The sequence below is a fragment of the Lates calcarifer genome, linkage group LG4 (genome assembly GCF_001640805.2).
Source record: "Lates calcarifer isolate ASB-BC8 linkage group LG4, TLL_Latcal_v3, whole genome shotgun sequence".
In the NCBI taxonomy this organism is placed as follows: Eukaryota; Metazoa; Chordata; class Actinopteri; family Centropomidae; genus Lates; species Lates calcarifer.
Genome location: NC_066836.1, coordinates 5,002,561 through 5,020,509, shown reverse-complemented (window position 1 = coordinate 5,020,509; position 17,949 = coordinate 5,002,561). Strand labels below are relative to the sequence as shown.

The 17,949-nt window shown below is 41.1% G+C and overlaps 2 protein-coding genes across 3 annotated transcripts in view; one reads left to right on the top strand and one right to left on the bottom strand.

Annotated features, from left to right (window-relative positions):
* Positions 1-17,949, bottom strand: part of LOC108884315 (uncharacterized) — a 62,242-nt gene that overhangs the window by 26,830 nt on the left and 17,463 nt on the right. The window lies entirely within an intron of this gene.
* LOC108884311 (ATP-sensitive inward rectifier potassium channel 10) lies at positions 6,806-17,331 on the top strand. Of its 2 annotated transcripts, none has more exons than XM_018678148.2 (6): positions 6,806-7,583; positions 12,628-12,970; positions 13,984-14,195; positions 14,506-14,637; positions 14,734-14,911; positions 15,181-17,331. In XM_018678148.2, exons 2-6 carry the CDS (start codon positions 12,628-12,630, stop codon positions 15,573-15,575), a joined length of 1,260 nt encoding a protein of 419 aa, XP_018533664.1. In that variant the 5' UTR covers positions 6,806-7,583; the 3' UTR covers positions 15,576-17,331. The 2 variants fall into 2 exon arrangements, with proteins under 2 accessions (XP_018533664.1, XP_018533666.1); XM_018678150.2 differs by lacking the exon at positions 6,806-7,583 and adding an exon at positions 8,566-9,529.

The window sequence follows — 17,949 nt, the reverse complement described above, 5'->3', positions numbered from 1 at the left end:
AGAGGAAATTGGATGTATGGACAGCAAATAAATACCAGGAATATTCTCAAAAAAATATATACAAACAGTCCTTAATAACAAAAAACATGGTTTCTTTACAGTGGAATATAACTTATACTTATACTATCGTGTTCCGTTGTAGTCTCTCTGGGCGTGTTTGATTTGTATCCGTTTTCCATTATGCAGCCTACGTGATCACTTAGGAGTATTACCTCTAGGATTTCCGACGGTACCTGAAGGCAGCAACAGACCCCACCATTCAGTCTATGTGCTCTCGACGTGGTCGTGTTGCTTTTGGTGCTGATGCAATCGCTTTGTGCGAGATAGATAGATAGATAGATACCTGGTGATTAAGAGGTCACTTTTACAGGATATAAAATTTAACTTTTATTTACTTTGTTTCAGAACTGATATCTGTTCGTGTTTAAAGTTCCCATGTAAAAAAAATCCCAGTTTTTACAGAGTTAATAAAAATGTCCTCTGAGAAAACTGCTGAGTAAATCATTCAAACCACCAGGTTCAACAGTAAATCACTCTGGTTCTGTTTTCTCTGTACCTGGAGGAAGGAGGACACTGCTGATACTCAGGACAGAGAAATAACACAGCAGTAAAATTGTGTGGTTGTGGGTGTTGAGGTTATAATCACAGAGGAGCCAGAAGCAGCTTCAGGCATCTGGTTTTTAATGAGCGTAACTCACAGTGGCATTCAGTAGGTTTGTGCATCCCAGGGAGGAATATCCGTGTGTGTGTGTGTGTGTGTGTTTTACTTTTGGGAACAAATTTCAGACCAAAGACCAGTTAACTGGGGAAGCTTTAAAAAGGCAGATTTCTGAGTCACTGGTTAAGGTTAGGCGAGTAGTGGTTATGGTTAGGGTGAGTCTCCAGGAAATGAATGCAAGCTTAGGTAATGTCCTTGAAAGTGGGGCAGCAGCACAGAGAAGCCATTGAGACATACCAGACATTAACCCTGTTTGCACCTATAGATATTTAAAACACCAATGTACTGTTTTACAAAATAATTGAAATTTTTGAAAGCTCTGGAAAAAATCATTTTTAAGTGGACTTAGAGTTAAGACTGTTTGTCAAACCTTTACCTACTACCACTTCTGCTACTAGTATTTTAAAGAATGAACTTCCACACTCAACTGATGATTTTTAAGTTCTTGGCTGAAAATGTAATGTTTGCTCTCAGGCCTGAGGGTGGCGCTAGCTTCATTAAAATTTAAAGGTGTCATTCCTGTGGGAGGGTGGAGGTGCTGAACACATTTGTAGTCAGCCTCTTAGATCGTGAGATGAACTGTGTTGACATTCTGGATCAAAGTGTGGATCTAGCAGAGAGCAGAGGTTTCTGTGCTCAGAAACTCTCACATTAGATTTAATCAGTTTTAGTCTGATGGTGGTGGTAAGCAAATACTTACAGAGGCAACCATAAACATCTGGGCCGATCCTCTGGACCCTGAGTGTATTCACAATAAATTTTGTGAAAATCTGTCCATTACTGCTCAAGCTGGAATTTATGAGCTGACTGTGGCTTTACATGAAAGGTCACAGGGTTCACCAAAAACTCTAGGATTCTTCCTCTTGGATACAACTGTCTCACCCACATGGAAATAATTAGCAGTTTAGTCAGAATGTGTCAAGATGTCTTCTTGGTCAAAGTTTAGACAGAGATCAACCTGCAGTCTGACAAACTACTGGAGTGAAGAGAGACAACGAGGATGAGCACAGATGGTTTTTATGTGTAGAGTTTATGAGTGTCTGTGTGTAGTAATGCATGCATTTCTGAGTAAGTGTAACCAACTGTATCTGTATGTGTGTATATATATCTGTCTGCGTGTGTGTGTGTTTTATTTCATGAACAGCACAGAGCAGCCAGTGTTCTGCTAACCCAGTGTTATGTAACAGCTGATTTGTATTCTCACAGTTGTCTGACTCTTTATCCTGGTGCTGCAGCCAAAACCTGCTGCTCACACTCTTGTCACTTGTGCAAGACGTTCGCATTGCTAAGATACAATACAATACACATTTGCATGTGTATTCTGTACAGTCATTGTTCATTTATTATTACAGCTCCTATTACACACTACAGTCTGCAGTGCCACAGTGGATTCAAAGACATCTGAAACTACACAGTCATTCAAACACTCAGGCTTCATGCTTATCTGGCAAGTTTTATGTTACTTAAAGTTTTTATTGGTGCCATCTTTTATTTGTCTTTGACAGTTTTTTGTACCTTTCCTTCTTGCATGTTGCACAATTCTCTGCTTAATTAAGTTTAACATACAGAATCTGAGTTTTTGTCTTTATTACAGTTCATTTATTTATTTAACATTTAAGCAACAGGACCACAAATAGCAGTTTAAAATTTGTTCCTGCAGTTTCTATAGCCTCAGACTGACTCAGTCATTTCCCTCACTTTGTGTAGTGGATGTGTTTCATTGTGTCAGTGCTTATCAAGTAACTGCAACAGTAACCATAACCTTATTGTCAAGGAAACAAACTGGGTCATCTTTTTGTGTTGCACCACCCGATCTGCTGACAATGGGCTGATGCATTGTGGTTTTAAATCTATTTTTAGCGTCATGGTTTTAGGAATGGTAGTTTTGGTTGGTGGGTCCTTTTACTTTGGTCCAGATTGAAATAACTCAACAATTACTGGATGGAGTTTTCATTACATTTGTTTGACACATTCATTGTTCCCAGAGGATGAAATCTAGTGATTTTGGTGGTTCCCTGAGGTTTCATATAGTGTCACCACCAAGGTTAACATTTACTCTTGTTAGCTTGCTCATTCTAAATGAACAACATTATTATATAATGTTCTGTGTGAAATTCAGGAAGTCTGGGTTGGAACTTGAGAGAAATGTTTATTATTTGCTTCTAAAAACTGTAGTTCACAGTGTAGGGGAAAGACTGAGGAGTGAACAGAGAGTGAGATTACAGTTGTCTCAGAAATTATTCCAAAATGCAGTGCAGGTCTTTAGATAGGATCCACCATATCCAGCAATACCATTCTTGATGTTAAATAGCTGCTTTCAGGTGTCGTCAGTTTGTTAGTTCAGTACAAAACAAGGCCTGTATCAGCAGAGTGTGAAAGGTTTATATCTCAGCCATGAGATAATTTTGCGTTTGCAAGTTCCTTCATGAGCAGGTGCAGTCGTCTGTTGTTGTTACTGCAAATCTGACCCCATCTCTTTTTCAGGTGAGCAGACTGAAGCTCCTTCCCCGTGAGAAAGAAGAGTGGGAGTCCTGAGGATGTCTGGGAAGTTTCGGTAAAAAACAAAGCAAAAAAAAACACACACACAGAGTGAGTGAGAGAGACAGAGTGTGTGTGTGTATATCCTTCTACAGACCAGAAAAACTGTCATCTGTTATCTGCTGCCACCTGCTGGCTGAACTTTAACTTGCAGTGAAGGCAGAGGGGAATCCTGTTTATGCACCTGTTCCTGCATCAAGTGTTTCCTGAATTTTCAAGTACAGCTTTTCCCTGTTTTTTTCTCTATGCATTCAGGAGAGTAGTGAAGGGAGTAAAATATGTTACATTTCCTTTGTCAGAACCTTGAGCATCATCTGCATGCACAATCAGGTTTACATTCGTACTGTTATTAACCTGTGATGTATTTAGAGGGTATTGTTTGCCAGAATTACCGAAGAACTAGTTTTTGTTTTACAAATATTATGGATTATTTACTGACTTATAGCATGTTCAGAGTAGAAAAAATGGATGCTGAATAGCTGAGTTAATTACATACTGATCAACAGTAAACTGAATGAATTAATTAATGCATGAATGAAACAAAGACAAATTCTTGGACAAATGCCAACCTCATGAATCTGTGATGGATTGAAAATCGCAGCAGGTGTCTAAACTCTCTGTTACCCGGTGTCAGTTTTTTTAACACAGGGACCAACACAGGAAGTGAAACAAAGAGCAAAAACAGCAAATAAATATGCAAGAGACAGAGTGGAGGGCAAAATAAAAGGCTGGAAGGAGGGAGAAAGAGAGTTTCTAAGAGTGAATGAAACGGAGGTAAGTCCACCAAAACCAGTGCTAAGAGCCAAGAGCACCGACTGACCCTGACACACACACACACACACACACACACACACACACACACACACACACACACACACACACACATACATACATGCATGCTCAGGCGCACCATTCTTCTTTCCTTCCCCATCACCCTCTGTTTTTCTCAGCAGAGGGAGGAAGTGGTGAAGAGCCAATTCTTTGTTAAGGCAGGCTTACCGTTATGCAAGTCACACCTCTGTGTCCAGAGATCATGTGAGGTGAGATGTCATCTACAATAGCAGACACAGAAACTTGGTCAAACACACTGAGGTTTTGAAAGACTTCTTGAAAATGTAAACTTCTCTATTAAGAGATGAGAACACACTTAAAATGCACATCATGTGTGCACAGTGTAAGGTCACTCATCCCCTCTAAAGTACTGACTACAGATGCACTATATGATGAATACTTTTGATCCTGTTTGGTTAAATCTACGACATCTTTTTTACTTCTTCATCCTTGAATAAAACTAGATTTTTAAATAAATGCAGCAGTGGAAGAAGTACTTCGACCTTTTACTCAGATAAACATAAAGAAGGAAAGAAATAATAATATATAATAACCTGAAAACTAGTAACGAAACGTATCAATTAAATGTAAAGCATTGTCTGAATTGTTGTATAAAGCAGCAGAAAATTGGAATACTAAAGTAAAGGATGAGCACCTGGAAATTGTGGACGTACAGTACTTGAGTAAATGTACTTAGTTACTTTCTGCCACTGTAGAAGTAACTATTACTCAACCTAGTTAATGTTTATAGTAAGTGTTGTCATAGGGAATTACAGCAGATGATCTACAGTAAAGGGAATACACACGTCTCATTGTTCTCATCTGTTAACATGCTGGTTGACCCAGCTTCCCCAGGAACTCAGTGTACCTGTAATTTACTGGAGATGTACAGGAATCTGTGTGAGTTTCTGTTGAGTGGCATATCACAACAGTTGTAGTGCTGGGGTTTACTTTTCATGTTCAGTGGAAAATGGCACATGCAGTATCACTCCTGATTATATAGTAATTCCAATTTTATTTGTATAGCTTTTCTTTACATAGTCAAAGGACGTTACGGCAATAAGATTATACAGTGAAAGGTAAATCCAGGTAACTTTGACACATCATCAGTGAGAGTACCTGGGGTCATCGGGTGTTTCAGGTCTTTTAATTTCAGACACCCTCCCCTAGGCGACCCGACCCTCAGTGATCAGTTCCTGACCTGTGTCCATGAGACATTAGTCCACAGAGGAGACAGTTCATCCTCCTCTCAAACCACTCTGCAGTAGACGGTGGGAATTCATACACCAGCAGTGGCCATGAGATCCTATGTAGGATGCCGTGCTGGTGTATCCAGGCTTTGATTTTGCCGGGTACAGTAGTGGTCAGCCATGGCCTCAAGCTCTTAGTTTGTTGCTCTGATGGAAGCAGTGTCCTTTAGGGTACAGTGGAAGGTTTTTCTGAGGCTCTCTGCTGGTTTCCCTGTAATCGATGGGATTTGGGTACCACCAAGAGAGAAATGGAACCAGTCAGTCACCTTCCTTCTCATCAATGCAAAGGATCTGGATTTGCATCCAAACTCAACAGATCCATCTGCCTCCTGGGACTGACTTTGTAACTGCCAGATCATCCATAGACTTCAGACTTGATTAGCAGGCCTCTACTCTACCTTGGCTTCAGATTAAGGTTGTAGTAATCCATGATGAGGTCCTTGATTTTACTAATGTGGTAACACACATTATCTACACACACTGTGAATTCAAGTACCAGCTGCCAGGCTGAGAGCTGATGAGCATCTTTTGGCTGTCTTGCACCAATGCCACTTCTCAGTTCTGTCATGAGCAAAACTCATGACAGAACAGTTAGTGTGTTGGTGACAGAGAGAGAGAGAGAGAGCTTTCTGTTTAGGTTTATACAAGTCTACCGTGGTTTCTTCTTATCTTTCAGATCTATGCCTGTCACAGCACGTACAACATACAGGAAGAGTTTTGACAGAAGTGTCACAGTGTGTGAGAAGGGAAGTTAGTTTGGTTTGCGCTGCCTCTCCATGATGCTGAATCCTCTGTGTCTTCTCTTCTTTTGCACACTGTTGCTTCCCACTGTGCACAACATGTCTTCTCATGCAAAACATCTCTTCTCATGCAGGGTCAGAATGCACAGAAATCAGCCTCAGTCTCTGCAGTATTTTTAGGTGTTAGTTTAACAGAGTAAATGAGGTGGCATAAAGCAATGTAAAGTGTGAACCTCTCTCTTCAGTAATTGGTTGGCTTGATGTGTCAGGCCTTTGAGACAAGGATTTCCCATGTTGTCATGCATCTACATAACCACTCACAGAAGTGTTATTGAGCAAGCTCTCCCTTTCCTTTCAGGTCCAATCTGATGCAGCTCCGTGGCTAAACCTGACCTCTGCATGAAGGTAAATAACAAGAAAGCAAAGAGAAAAGATAACGTAGGTACGTGACTACATACCAACACAAAAATACCCCAAAATGTAATAGAAAAGGCCTTTTCTGAACCTTGTACCAGGCACACTCACTCACAGGGTCTTCTCAGCACTTTTGACCAGTGGTCCTCATCAAGTCCATCCACCTCTCCCTCTTTCAATTAAATAATGCTTTGTCACCCTCTCCTGAGGCAGAATAAGGGGCTGTATTCACCTCACGGATGTCCCTCTTTATGTGTTTGAGCTTAACAGGACGCTCCGTACAGACGCTCTTGGACACAGCAAACGCCGGGCACAGACATCATGAATAGAGGGCTCTGTGGTTCCCCCGAAAAGAGTGGTTTTGTGTGTGTCTGTGTGTGTGTGAGTGTGTGCTGCAGGGGGTGGTTTGTTGGGGCTGTTTGTTGGTGTGTGCGCGCAAGTGTGCCAGAATGCATTTGTGAAGAATGTGCGTGTGAGGCCCCAAACATGTGCATGCATTGTATACATGTGTGGGTGAGTTAATTTTTGGACGCTGCACACTTAGTGAGAACTGAGGGAGTGATGCAACAACAAATGCAGCCGAACGTGATTGAATTAAATGTAATATTTTGAAGCTCCGTCTTTCAGGCCAAGTTTTAAGGCTCCGTTATGATGCATTTGTTGTCACTTGTATTATTCTGATAGTGAATTGAGACTGGGAGGAGTGGCGATCAGTTATTACAGCAATTACACAGACGTGAGCAGGACACAACAGGAATTCAGGAGTGAAGGAGAGAGAGAGGGAGAGAGAGAGAGGGGGATACCTCTTATAAAGCCAAGTCCTGTCTCTTTTGGAAGAATTTGCGAGCAGTGAGACCGGGCTTTGGGTCAGAAACAGGAGCCCGGTGAGCCAATGACTGTATCCAAAAGTCTCCTCAATGGTGTATCAATGTCAAGGGACGCAGGTTGTTGAGGTTGTTGTTCTTGCAGAATTACACAGTCCCAGTTGTGTCCTGTGAGCATGCGTATGACAACAAAGCGGACATGTGGACGAAAGACTGAGGCTCCAGGCTCCTAACTCTTCTCAATTAGATTATAATCCCTGCTGAAAAGGTAAGCAATTTATCTCTTAGCAGAGTGCAATACACGTAACTGGAGATAAAATAACATTTTGTACATCAACAAAATGTATTTGTTTCTTAAATTAAGTAATGAAAAATCCTGGTGTTTCTTACAGGGTTAAGGTAAGTTTGTCATTTGCTGCTACCTGTATAATGATCTATCCATGCAGATTTATCACTGTGTTAAATTATGTTATATGTTTCATTTAAGATGATCATCTGAACATCTTTATACTGCATTATGTGCACTGGTAGTTGTTATATTTCAACTATAGACATCTATTAAAAAAAAAAAAAACTCATTTGGCAGACTTTCTGAAGTTATAATAATGTTCATCTTCTTAGGCTCATGCAGATCTGTAACATCCAAAAAAATGACAGTAAGTGACACCAAAACAGTGTAAAATACATCTGAAAATGAGGTGGTTTAAAGCTCATGATTAAGGTTATGTAATGCGGAGACACCTGTAGAGTCTGGTGCAAAGTTTCAAAGGATTTACTTCCACTGTGTGCAAACACCTGGCCAGTCAGAGGAAGCTGAAGCTGAGTTTGAGGAAAACTAAACTGTCTCAATCAGAGCATCTGATCTGACAGATACAGTCAGTTTGTTCATCCTAAAAGTTTGTTAAACACACAGAGTATGTATCATTACAAAAAAAAAAGCTTTAAAAGCAGTGGATTTAAAAAGAATCATAGTTGGAGACAGTTAGCGACAGGAGTCAGATGGGGTCAACCGTTAGTAAACAGAATTTAATGGTTTCGCGCTCCTGCAGTATTAGGCTTTACTATGATTGTATCTCTAATGACTAATACTCAGTCTTCAAATTAAATCAATCAATCCACTAAAAAAGTTATTTATGCTTATTTAAGAACCTTATACTCTCTTAACTTATATTAGTTTCCTGTTTCAAACAGTTTTTGGTTAATCAACTAATTTCTGAAACCTAGTATTTATTTATGGAAGTTTAAGTGTCAGTGGAGTGTAAATAGAGGTTTATATTGTTAAGTATCCATCTGATTAACAGCATCTTTGCAGGTTTAGATCTGGTACCAGGAAGAATAGGTGTAGAAAGTGTAGGAAGTGTAGAAAATGAGTAAAGGCGCAGGAAAAAGAGAAGGAAACAAGGAACAGGAGGAAGGAACAGAGGAGTTATTTTCTGTTTAAGAAATTGGGAAGTTAGGTTTCTCTTCTCTTTGAATAAATCTCATCATATATGGGTGAATTATAATGATGTGATGCAGTTGATGCTGATGGATAAATGATTTGAAATAGAAGACGGAGATAAAGAGATTTGATACAGCGAGGAAGGTAAGATCGAAACAAACTGAGGGGGGAGAAAGAAAGAGTGTGTGTGAGTGAGAGGGGGAGACAGAGGGAGAGATGGAGGGGGATTACTCCTCACTCCAGAATACTAACGAGGGCCTTTTGTCACAGATCTCTTTCTCTCTCCCTTCCTCTCTTCCGTTCTCTCGCTTTTCCTTTCACTCATCTCACACACACACAAATGCAGATATAATTGTACCCTCTTCCAAATTGCACACAAACGCACATACGTGCATACAAAATCACACATGTACACCTACAGTCACACACACATACACAGAAATACTCATGTAATTGCAATCCCACTCTCACACACACACACACTCACGCACACATAGATGGGCACAGAGTCGTTTTTGTCAATGGTGTCTTTTGTTTCTTTTATCTCAGCTCCAAACAAAGCATTCCTGTGTACACAGAGGAGAGAGAGAAGGAGGGAGCGAGAAAGAGGAAAGTAGAAAGAGAGAGAGAGGGAGATCAGGAAAACATTGAGCGCTCTTTTGTTTGGCAAAAGAAAAAGTTTTGATTCACTTTTTGGATTCGGCTCGCTGAGGCAGGGCGGTACAGTAAAGCTGCCGTGTTGCCATGGAGATGGAATACATCCTACTGGAGAGGTTGGTCGAACATACTTCCCTCTTTTTACTTTCATTCACTCCCATTTGCGCTATTATTATCCATCTGATGTGCCTGTAGTGGGATTTGTGTGGGTTTTTTTTGCAGGACACGTGAGTGTGTTTGTGTGTGACTGACACACGGGATTGGGTGAGAGGGCGATGCAGAGTTGAAAGAGTGAAGTTTTCAATGGTGTCATTGTGATTATGAAGCTTTTGAGGGGCTCACCCTTGCATAATCACAGAAGTGTGATGTAATTAAAGCTGATTGATTACATAATCCATGATCATTGCATTGGAGAGAAGCTGTTTTAATTTACACTAAATGGCCAAAAATATATGGACAGCTCCTGCCTTTGGTCCAGTTACAGTTTGAGCTTGATGCTTCAGATCTAAATAAGTGCAGTCTGAGTCATGTGTTTTTAAATTTTAAAGTTTTGTGTCCACATACTTTTGGCCATACAGTCAACTGCACAAAACCCTGAGACGAAGTCTGCACAAGAGCTGAGCACCAGGCTGAAAAACAAGTCCTGAGCAGGGCACCCAGAAAGCCAAAGTTTGGCCCTTTTCCTACCAAACTCTTACTGCCGTCTCCAGTTTCCAGTCAGAAGTTCACTCTTTGTCCAGTAGCAGCTTCTCTGGATGGAATCGACAGTAAAGCCTTTTTTAAAAAAACTAAACACTTTATCTAGATAAACGTCCGAGTTACGGACAAAGATTTTTTTTTACCTTAATTGACTCATTCAGCTTTCTCCTCTCTCCTCGGCTCACAAATGAGACTCTGTGTGGATGGTTTGTTGGGTTAATGCAGCACATCTTCATGCTAATTCTGCTCTTCTTTCTTTTCTCTCTCTTCCTTATCTTCCTCTTTTGTGGGTTATCCTCTCCGTACTGACCTGCATGATTTGTTGGACGTAAGTGAGCGTGTCAAGTGTGGAGATACAGTAACTGTCTGTCTATGTGTTGCAGGGGTGGACTGTAACTAAATGTTCTGACAGGCCCACACATTCATACAAACATCCCCCAGTGTAAAGCATTAAAACCACAGATGTTAATGTGGCGTTCACGTAACTGTTGCAGGTTGGGAATATTTGCAGTTGATATCCTCTACATTAAGATGATGATACATGGGATTTTATTGTGTAACGAACTCAGAATCAGCCCTGTATGTATCACAAATGCTGCAATAAATAATCTTCTTCAAATGATTTCACTCTGTAATACAAGTTCCCCAGTATTTTCAATTCTGCATAAAAATTTCCGTGACCAACATGCTGGACCCACGACTGTACCCATGCCTGCAGTGCAGCAGTTTTAAACATCTTTAATGACATATTTATAGAAAGAGCCATCAGAGTTATTCAGGCCAGATACACGCTGTTATTTTTGGTTTTTCCACCTCAGTTTCATTGTGACTGTTTTGTGGTTCATGTGTGTTTGGTTCAGTGGTTCTCAAAGAAATGGTTCACAGACAACAAACTCTGAGAAAATGTGTTGTTCAAGTACTTTACCTGAAAAAGAGAAAAAGAAGTTTTGCCAATAGCTGTATATTTTTACGAAACACATGGCAGTTGCTTCATATTTCTGTGGCACAATGACATGAGTCAATATCTGTTCTTCCTCTTACAGATGTTGAAATCAATTGAAATATAAACTGAACAGCTGACATTCACCTCTCATAGTCTCTATGTTGTGATCGGCAAGGCCAGAAAATCTTTCAAAAAAATTCCAAAACCAAGAATACAACAAGCGCTTCACACAGCACTGAGCAGTGTGTGCAGAGGTGAGAAGTGAGGAAGCATTTGATCTTTTCTCATAAGTTCTTTTTTTCTCACTCTTCACACAATCACCTCTATCACAACACTGAGAGCACACATCACAGCTCTTAAAGAGAGACTGCACAATAAATGTGCATCATTATTCGTATCTTTACAGTTTACAGGGTTTTGCTCAATAATAGCAGGCTTGCCTTTGAGTGTGGCCATTTGGCTTTTGCCTTCAGACATGATCAGACATCACTTTGTACAACACCACCTAGTTTGTATAAAGCATAGAGGTTGCTCGCCTTGACTGACAGTTCACCCAGGGTGTTAGAATCAGCTGTGGTCGATGGACTTCACCCACCACTTTTGATTTTCTGACTCCAAACTGAGATGGCATTGAGCATCCTAATATCCACAGGCTCCAGAAACTCTTCTGAAATAATGATATGAACCAAAAGGTTGAGAACCACACACACAGCACACCCACACAGGTGTTTTACTTACTGAATGAATATTCCTTCTCTTGGGACCTATGTACCAGGGCTGAATACCTGGTAGTGAGATCACAGATTTACAGGAAACACTACCCTGTTCCTGGGGAAAATACCTACTCGACCCCAGCTTTTTTAGTATGCATTTTTTGATTCTGTCAAGTCTAATGTAGTGGGAATGTGACTGGGGGCCAACTTATGAGAGTGGAGTGTATTGCACTGCAGAATCTACAGAATTTTGTGTTTGGGAATTCGACAACCTCCTGGAAAATCCTGGTACAGTTCCACCAAATTTCAACTAAAAAATTATCTCTAGATATCTATCAAAAGCACTTGCGTGGGTGTGTTTCAGGTTTGTTTTGACTTGTTTTGCTGATTAAAAACTGCTGTTTCCTGCTTTGTGAGTTAAAGTAACAGTTTGATATTAACTTGTTTGCTGGGTGGAAGTATTTTATTTTACATATTTCAAATGTAAAACAGTCTCATGGTTTTCATGTAACATCAGGCTCACTTGAGATAAATTTCCCTTGAGATCAAAAGCAGGTGGCTGCAGGGGAAATTAAAGCATGCAGTCACTGTGGGAAGTTTTAAGCTTTTCCCCCTGAATGACACAGGAAGTCAGCATAATCATTATCAAATCTTGCTGATGTTGTGAATGTTTTAAGTTATTAGAAAATTGCTTGTCTGTCTATCTAGCCATCTATCAAACTTTTCAGTAATTTTAAATAAAGACCTCCCAATCCAAATCATACTAATCTCTAATGAGCCTATTTTTAACACTGGTCACTCAAAAAAAATAATCTGAGAAATTTTAATTTAATGTAACCCCACTTTTTTTGTTTACTAGATGACATCTGCCACACCTCCATCTTCTCGTAGCTCCTCCCCCCAGAAAGTTTGCCACTCCCAGACACAGACAGACGTATTAAAACCCTTGCTCGGTGGGATTTCCGGTGGGGGCGGGACTCTGAGGAAGAGGAGACGTGTTCTGTCCAAGGATGGACGGAGCAATGTGCGAATTGAGCACGTCAGTGGGCGGAGCGCTCTTTACATGCGTGACCTCTGGACAACGTTCCTGGACATGCAGTGGCGCTACAAGTTCTTCCTGTTCACGGCCACCTTCGCAGGGACCTGGTTTCTGTTTGGGGTGCTGTGGTACCTGGTGGCACTGGTGCATGGAGACCTGCTGGGTGAGAGAGGATGGGGGCTTTAAATGAGACAGAACACGTCATAGTGCAGTTTAGCGTGTTCCCCCTAAAAACCCTGACTCACGACTTCATCTAGCCTCAAACAGTTTCCTTAATGAAACTAAACTGAAAACAAATATTATCCTGAATCACCAGGACATTGTTTCTGACCTGCTGTTTAGTTTTCTAGATGTTATTTTTTTAATGCTTCACAGTCAAAATTACCTTGATCTCAAATATATTGGGGTGCAAACCAAAACCAGAGACAATAAAATGGACACCATACACGTAGCTGTGAATCACAAAGGGTGAGCAAGAAACTTTCCAGTTACATCTCGAAAACAACCACTGCTCTATAGCTCATTATGACTCAACTGTAGACTGTGTGTTGAGTGATATCTGTAGCAGTCTTATAAAGAGCTGTAGAGCCTTAACCAAGACAGAATGTGTCATAGGTTAACATGCAGTTTAATGTGTCCTCCCAGAAAAACATCGTTTGGCTCAGTCGTGATCAGCAGATCTTGATTCAGGCAGTTTCTATAGCAGTCTTAACCTCTCAAAAACAGCCACCCCCCATCTATAGCCCATTATGACTCAACTGTGGCCAGTGTTTTGAGGTTGAATGTTATTTCTATCAGTGTTGTGAAGTGCTGTAGATGTTGGTGTTCATTTCCTGAAATTAATCTCAAGCTTTATCTAAGCCTGATAATAATAAGCATTGGTGATGGCAGGAAATGAGTTCTTATCTTCTTAAAGACACCTGCACCACTCTCTCTTTCTCAAATGTCATATCTCCAGTGTCTGCTTGACTGAGTGTGAAAAGTTACATAACATCCTTTGTAATGCATATCAATGCAAAATTTTAGGGGCAGACAATAAATATTCTGCCCTGGAAATACCTTGTGTTTGAGACATTATGACAACCTGCATCCCACAAGAAAGTCTACAAAAGTGAAAAGAGTGTTTTTAGAATGAAGTGAATGAGCTTTTGTTGCCTCTGTCACCATGTTTCTCAGAGTTCGACCCTCCGTCAAACCACACACCCTGTGTGATGCAAATGCAGACCCTGACAGGGGCCTTCCTCTTCTCCCTGGAGTCCCAGACAACCATTGGCTATGGTTTTCGCTGCATCACAGAAGAATGTCCAGCTGCCATCATCCTCCTCATCGTCCAGCTGGTCATCACCATGCTGATGGAGATCTTCATCACTGGCACCTTCCTGGCCAAGGTAGCCAATGCATAAAACATCCAGCTGTAAATAGAAACACAGTGAAAAGAGAACTACCTTGTACTGTGAATATACACCCATGCAAATTTCTGCAGAATATAAAAGAGCTTTCTCAAGCATTTTAAAGTAAAAGCAGAAGTGCGTCCTTGCATCTTAAATAACTCAAACACAACTGTGTGCAATTTGCTACGATGCTGCTTTCATGCTCTTCCTGTCTGGTTTCTTTCTATGTTGCATGCCAGACACTTACACAAATCTGACCAAAGATCATCAAACAGAAATCAGATGTTAACAACATTTCTCTGCTCAGGTTGCTCGCCCAAAAAAGCGAGGAGAGACCGTAAAGTTTAGCCAACATGCTGTGGTGTCGACCAATGAAGGTCGACCCTGCCTGATGATCAGGGTGGCCAACATGCGCAAGAGTCTCCTGCTTGGGTGTCAGGTGAGGGAGACAGAAGTCTTAATAAACTGATAGTGATGTGAATTTCATGTGTATGAGCTCTTAGCAAAAACAACCGGTGCACATTGTTCCCTCCAGGTGACTGGAAAACTGCTCCAGACGTCTCTGACCAAGGAAGGTGAGACGGTGCGTCTGGACCAGAGGAACGTGCCCTTCCAGGTGGACACTTCCAGCGACAGCCCCTTCCTCATCCTGCCCCTCACTTTCTACCATGTCATCGATGACAGCAGCCCCCTGCGAGCCTGGGCAGCTAAGGGTACGTTTGGTGATGAGGACAGGAGATTGAGTGGGTGGTGGTGGTGTCACAAGTAAAAGGTGTTTTATCTTTTTGACTAAAGGCATCAGTGTGCTTCAAACTACACCGCATCTGGAGACCCCTCCCCCAACACCTTTCTAGGGGGACTAGTAGCCAAAAAAAAAAACTGCACAGTGTACCTTTAATTTTGGAATTCTTAACTAACTTCTCCTCTCTCTCTCTCCCATTATTCCTTTTCATCCTCTGCCCATCTCATTTACCTCCATCAGGTGGGGGCTGGACAGATCCAGAGCTGGCTGACTTTGAGCTGCTGGTGATCATGAGCGCCACAGTGGAGCCGACGTCCGCCACCTGCCAGGTCCGCACCTCCTACCTGCCTGATGAGATCCTCTGGGGCTATGAGTTTCCTCCTGTGGTCTCCCTTTCCCCATCAGGTAAATATGTAGCAGACTTTGCCTTCTTCGACAAAGTGGCCAAGACCAAGACCACGCCCATTTTCAAACCGTCCAGCCCCCAGCATGGCTACCAGAGCAATGGGGGTGGGACTGTGCCTGAAGTGTCCGATCCAGAGAAGATCCGTCTGGAGCAGAGCTACAGGGAGCGAGGGGAGGACCGCGGCCGGTCCAGAGAGACTCCTCTTAGTGTTCGCATCAGCAACGTGTGAGGAGATGGTTGACTGGTTTAGAAGGGAGCATTTCATAGAGAGCAACTGTCAGGCGACTGTCAAGTTCAGTGTCGACAACAAACCACTGAAACGTCATATCAACACAGCTTTGGATGCTGTCTTTTAGACGGTTTTGAACTTATGTCAGAAAGATATTTGGTTCTCAGTAGCACCAAATGATTCAGAAAGCAAACATGGAAGACTATGGACGACTGTATGGTCAACTTCAAGTTTGTCGTTGTCGTACATTTGCTGGGATAATACTTGTTTTACACAGGTCTGACTGTATTCATATGATGGCATAACACACTACCTAACTGCCACTACTATTTAAATTTGAGTGTGGCGAGCGCAGATTCAAATACACTGTATACACTTTTATCACTAAAAAAATAATAACAGGTGGGATTATTTATTCACACTGAAAAAACATCAAAATAAGCAGAGGAGGGTGGAGAGGATGGAAACCACAGTAGGCTCGTTTAGATCTTCTCCAGAATACTAAATGCCAAATGAGAAACGTACACACGAAAGGTGCAAGAAAGTATGAGTGTATATTTTTTCCAGTGTATCAACAGTGGGAGGGTGGAGTGGGGTGGGGGCACACTATAAAGCAGGAAACACCCACAGACACTTTTGTATAGAGGCATAAAACTTCTACCATACCTCCTCTAACATACATGTACATGTGTTGTCAATACACGCACAATATGTATGTGCTACTGTACACACACATTTATTTATAAATGTCACATGACTTTAAGTTTCTCCTCATATACGTTACATGGATGACTAATGGCAGTAATCTACGGTGACAAAACCCCCATGCTGGTTTCCTCTCAACAGCCACAACTATTTTTATCTTTCCTGTTGAAAAAAAGGAGAAGTTCTGAGACTCCCATGTTAATTGTGTGTGTTGTACATGATACTGTACTCTACAGCACTGAAGCACTACTGTAGCACTACAACTAAAATGTAGACAAACACACTGAGTATACTGTGTTGAAGGTGCTCGGTGTACGACTGTTACCGCTCAAAACAGAAAGTTAGCACTTTAAGAACATTTTGTACATTTGCACCTTAGGAAGGTTAGCTGTCTGCATTATCTTACCATAGGAAGAGATGTTTTTAATACGACTAAAAGCACTTACATGTTGAATATCAGAGTTTGAAGCAGTTAGACACTTTAAAACCGATGCCTCCCTCCTAGAAAGCTAATTAGAATCACTGTTTCTCTGGCTCAGTGGTTTTAAGGTAAAACTGACAAATGAGATAATGTCTTAAGATAATCACAAACAGCTACTATACATGCATGGATGTAAATGCCCATTTGGTAATTTTACTGCAAGCGCTTACAAAGCTCTCGCTTCTGTGTGAGGAAGGAGCTGTGATTCTGAGATACTAACACTGTCAAATTAACAATCCCTCAGCCCCATTTTTCAGTCTAGATGTCAAAGGACATGAAGAAGACTTGTAAGATGGATACACCAGGTGAGTGTTGACAGAATGTAAAGGTGATGTTGTAAGTCACTGATAATTGTGATGGAACTGTGTGATGATGATGGTTAGGTACGACAGATGAAGCAAAGACAAGAGTGATGGAAATGATATGATATGTTGGAAATAACATGTATTTGTAAAATTTCCTTAATTAACATCAAGCTGTGGAGTGTTGTTAGTATTTAAAGTGCAGCTTGAGAGATCAAATGAGACAATTCTCTCTAAAAAGTGATTAAATAAAGCTGATTATGATTCATTAAGGCCACTTTCTTCACACTGAACACTACTAGACACACTAGTACACTAGAAATCTTTAATTGGTTGCAAAGCTTTTCTCATGAGTAAAGTCAGGGACGAAAATCCAATGAGAATCCAACAGATTTGCAAATACATAAATACATTCCACACACAAAAAAAAATCTGTGAATACGTTCAATTAATTTACAAGAAAGACATTTGTAGATCTCAGGTCTATACTGGTGGATTTTTCATTTCTCTCTCTCTCTCTCACAATGTTTTGAAACAAACTTTCCGGTTTCCTGTTTGAAAGACAATCCACTGGTATCACTCGGCCTTTTTCGGAAAGCACGCCCTCTGATGACCTCACTTCTATATTCCAAAGAGCTTGGTGTCATCGCTGGGTGTGAGATGATAAGCAGCGATAAGTAACGTGCATGTTTATGTTATTCAGTGTGTATTATTCTCTACTCAAGGATTCACACACTAATCATGATAAAATACATTTAATACCTTTTATTAAATCCCTTCATAGTCTCCACTGCAGTCAGATGTCTGTAGTTGTTCGATCAGTCGAGTCTTGCTGGCGTGTGTGTGTGTTCGTGTTTTTTAAAGACCCTGGCAGATGGGTGATAAA